Source organism: Glycine max, chromosome 13 (genome assembly GCF_000004515.6).
Source record: "Glycine max cultivar Williams 82 chromosome 13, Glycine_max_v4.0, whole genome shotgun sequence".
NCBI lineage: Eukaryota > Viridiplantae > Streptophyta > Magnoliopsida > Fabales > Fabaceae > Glycine > Glycine max.
Genome location: NC_038249.2, coordinates 16,789,255 through 16,793,078, shown reverse-complemented (window position 1 = coordinate 16,793,078; position 3,824 = coordinate 16,789,255). Strand labels below are relative to the sequence as shown.

At 36.1% G+C, this 3,824-nt stretch overlaps 1 protein-coding gene across 1 annotated transcript; it reads right to left on the bottom strand.

Moving 5' to 3' along the window:
- Nucleotides 1–1,292: 1,292 nt before the first annotated feature.
- Nucleotides 1,293–1,986, bottom strand: SCAM-2 (calmodulin; the record flags this gene model as incomplete). The annotated part of the gene is given in 1 exon segment (NM_001250954.1): nt 1,293–1,986. A coding segment is annotated over 1 exon segment (374 nt), but the record flags the coding sequence as incomplete, so codon positions are not given.
- Between the last annotated feature and the right edge of the window lie 1,838 nt (nt 1,987–3,824).

The window sequence follows — 3,824 nt, the reverse complement described above, 5'->3', positions numbered from 1 at the left end:
ATTTAGCTTATTTGAGTGCTTATGAGTAGGAATTTATACGGGATGGGTTAAATCGGATTTGATTAAATTTGTTATCCAACCCGTTTAAAATTTTGGGTGAGATTGAATCAGATTTGTGTAATTTTATTGACAAATCCAATTCAAATCAACCCAATCATAAACAAGTTTAATCAAGTAGGATCAATCAGATTTTCAACATTTAAAAATTATTTTTGATTTTGTAAAAATTCATTTTTTTAGAATAATTTGTTTTTGTCTAACATCTTATAAATATATTATGAATATATAATGACTAAATGTCTTCCAAAAGAAACCAAATCGTGACTATATTTAATTAATAAAATAATAGTTTTAATGTTAATACAAATATTTCTATTTTAGATAGAAATAAAATTATATTAGCATAACCAAAAAGCCTGTTGTTAATTGGCCTTCCTCTGTAGTGCAAGTTCTTGTTAAAAACCTCGAGAACCCAAGTGAATACCCTCCAGCAAAGATGCTCTAAGGAAATTTTTAATTGCATTTTAGTTAATAAAATAGTTATAATTACATTGGTTAAAATTTTGGTAAACTGCACGTTCACGTGAAATGTTAATGATTTTTTAAGCCTAACTAAAAAGACTGTTGAGGTATAATTGGCTAAATCGTACGAAAGCACGGGGATGCGAATCATGAAGAGATCTGGGCAAAGTAAACCATGGTTTGGTGAACTTTATAACTAATTGAAGTTAGGACCCCATCAACCGGTGATGAAAGCAATGTTTTCACTGAATAATGCCTCCCCGTAAACAAAAGCCTCACACACACACATTCCATTAGACTTTTTAATAAAAACAAATTTGTGCATGTGATATGAATATTATGGTGCCGTATGACTCAATTTATTTTCTCTTCTCCCTTGAAAGGAGATATTGATATAAATACATTTTCTGAAAAACACTTGATAAATTAGGCACATTAGTATTTTTTTTAATAAGAAAAATGCATTATCTCGATTTTCGAACTTCAACTTTAAAATACCTTTTAAGCAAAAATACAGTGCTTAATAGTTTCAAAATAGTTTAGATAATAATTCTGTAACCGGATGCCTAACTTCACATTCGGGAAAGGAAGAAGGAGGCAGGGTCATTAATGATTGTAAAATGTTGGATCATTAACAATTGATGAAAACAGTGAGCATAACAAATTCCACAATTTAAACCCAAGCAGATTGCATTGAATTCATAATGATCATAATAACAATCACATGGCAAAAGATATAAAATATTAACAGCATTAGCCAACCACATGTAAAAAACACAAATGCATCCAATTGTTCTAGGTTCATAATAATAACCAAAAAATAAATATGAAAATGGAGAGTAACAAAGCATGGTGAGACACAGCTAACCGAAGCTACTAAAAACAAGGAACAAAGCAAACAAGTAGGATAACTAGGGAGCAGAAGTAGTACCAGTTAAAGCAAACAAGAAAAACAGACACTCAACTAACAAAAGCTAATAACCCCAAATCAAGATGGACCTAATGGAAATAGAATTCTCATCAAAACTTATCTGCACTGTCCCTCTTCTCTTTATATGCTTTTCAAATTTAGGTTATGGTTGAATGGTCCTCACTTGGCCATCATGACTTTGACGAACTCCTCATAGTTGATCTGTCCATCACCATCGACGTCGGCCTCGCGGATCATCTCATCAACCTCCTCATCGGTCAGCTTCTCCCCAAGATTTGTCATGACATGGCGGAGCTCAGCTGCAGAGATGAAACCATTCTGATCCTTGTCGAACACACGGAAAGCCTCCTTAAGCTCCTCCTCGGAGTCGGTGTCTTTCATCTTGCGAGCCATCAGGTTGAGGAACTCTGGGAAGTCGATGGTTCCATTGCCATCAGCATCAACCTCATTAATCATATCCTGCAGTTCTGCCTCAGTTGGGTTTTGCCCTAGTGACCGCATCACAGTCCCAAGTTCCTTAGTAGTAATACAACCTACAGAATGTTACAAAATTGTTAAACACAAAAAATACTATTCACTAAAGCTGACAAATGAAATACAGGACAAAGTTTTGAAAACATGAAGGAACATAAAAAAAAATCAGTTATGTTGAAAGCAAAGTTTCAAAAGAAAAAGATAATTTGCAGCAGGGGGTAGTATAAGCAAGAAAAGAGATGAACATTATCAATTTTTCACAAGCTATATATTTGGTAACAATTTTTCACAATGCTTATTTAACATCGCGGACATGTTGTCAAAACAGGAGAACCCCCACGTAAAGATATTCTGAGTGTCAGTGGGAGTAGGGATTTACCTATCCACTGAGACACTCACAGCAAAAACATCCCAGAATGTTACAATTGTAAAAAAAAAAAACTCAGTCAATGAAATCCATATTCCAAAACCAAAACACAAGAATGTCTAGCTAAAAGAAACCAAATAATCCAATCCTCCACAAAAGATCCGGGTACCCTAGTTCATCACAATAAATATGAACACATGAAACACAATCACACCCTACTTCAGTTGCCAAAACAAACACCCATTTAAAGGGGCAAACTAGCACATTTCTGACTCAATAAATCACAGAAAACTCCTACGGAAAAAACAGATCCTCAATTTCAAATGCACCAAGAAAGAAAAATGCTTTCCCCAAAAAGTATAAACATTCAAGCACATATCAATAATGTCGATCCCACATTCGGATCAGAGACACGCATACAAGGCTTGTCATCAACCAACCCAACAACATGGCAACAACAGATCCACTACCCAGAACACTATGCAACAAGTCAACATTCCATTCTCAGACATCACAAAAACACAAATCCCCAAATTAAACACAACAAACTGCCACCCATAAAAAGCAACCTCTCCCCCTCCCCCTCTCACTCCCACTCCCACTCCCACATTCAACCTTCCAAATTACAACCCATAACACTAAATTCCAAATCCACAAAAACCATTCTAATTTTTCACACGTGCATCAAACAACAAAAAGAAAAACCAATTCGAAGTCCAAAACACGCTAAAAGTGCATTCCCAACCAATCCCACGATCCACATCCACCCATACCCAGAATCATCATCACACACCAAACATCACCACATGAACAACCACAAAACCACGATAATCGAAGAAATTTCAAAATCAACGTCCACAAGGTCAAACAAAAACGAAACCCTAAATCAGCCAGAAAAAAAAAATTCACCCCCCCCCCCCCCCCCCCCCCCCGCAAAAAGAATTAAACTTGTTTGCACGTAAACAAACACGGAACATGCATCAACAACAAACGAATAGCAGAAATCAGATCTTAGAAACACGAGAAAACTCCAACGAGGGGTCAAGAAAGAAACATAAAGAAAGGGGTCCGAAAAAAAAGACCCTCCCCCCCCCTGGCCAAAAAGGGGAAAGGCCCCCTGAAATCCGCGAACTGGGCCTCGGGGAAGTGGGCGGGCCTTGGAAGAAAAAAAAGGGGGGTTGGGGAGCGAAAAAATGGGGGGAAATGAAAGGGGAACCCCAGGGAAAAATGAAAGTGGGAAAAAAGAACCTGGGGGATTTTTTTTTTTTATATTTTTTCCTTCCCCAAAAAACCCCCTTCCCCGGGCTTAAACTTTCAAAGGGAACCCTAAAATAATATTTTCCCTTTTTTTTTTTTTAAAAAAAAAATAAAAAAGTAATTTTTTTTGATACATGGTTAAAAAACTAAAATTTGCCCCCAAACGAAACCAAAGGATGCATAAAAAAATTTCCCTATACAAAAGAAAATATTTTCTTTCCCTTTTTTTTTAATAAAAACAGAGGGAGGAAGTTTCCAATTTGGGGAAAAGAA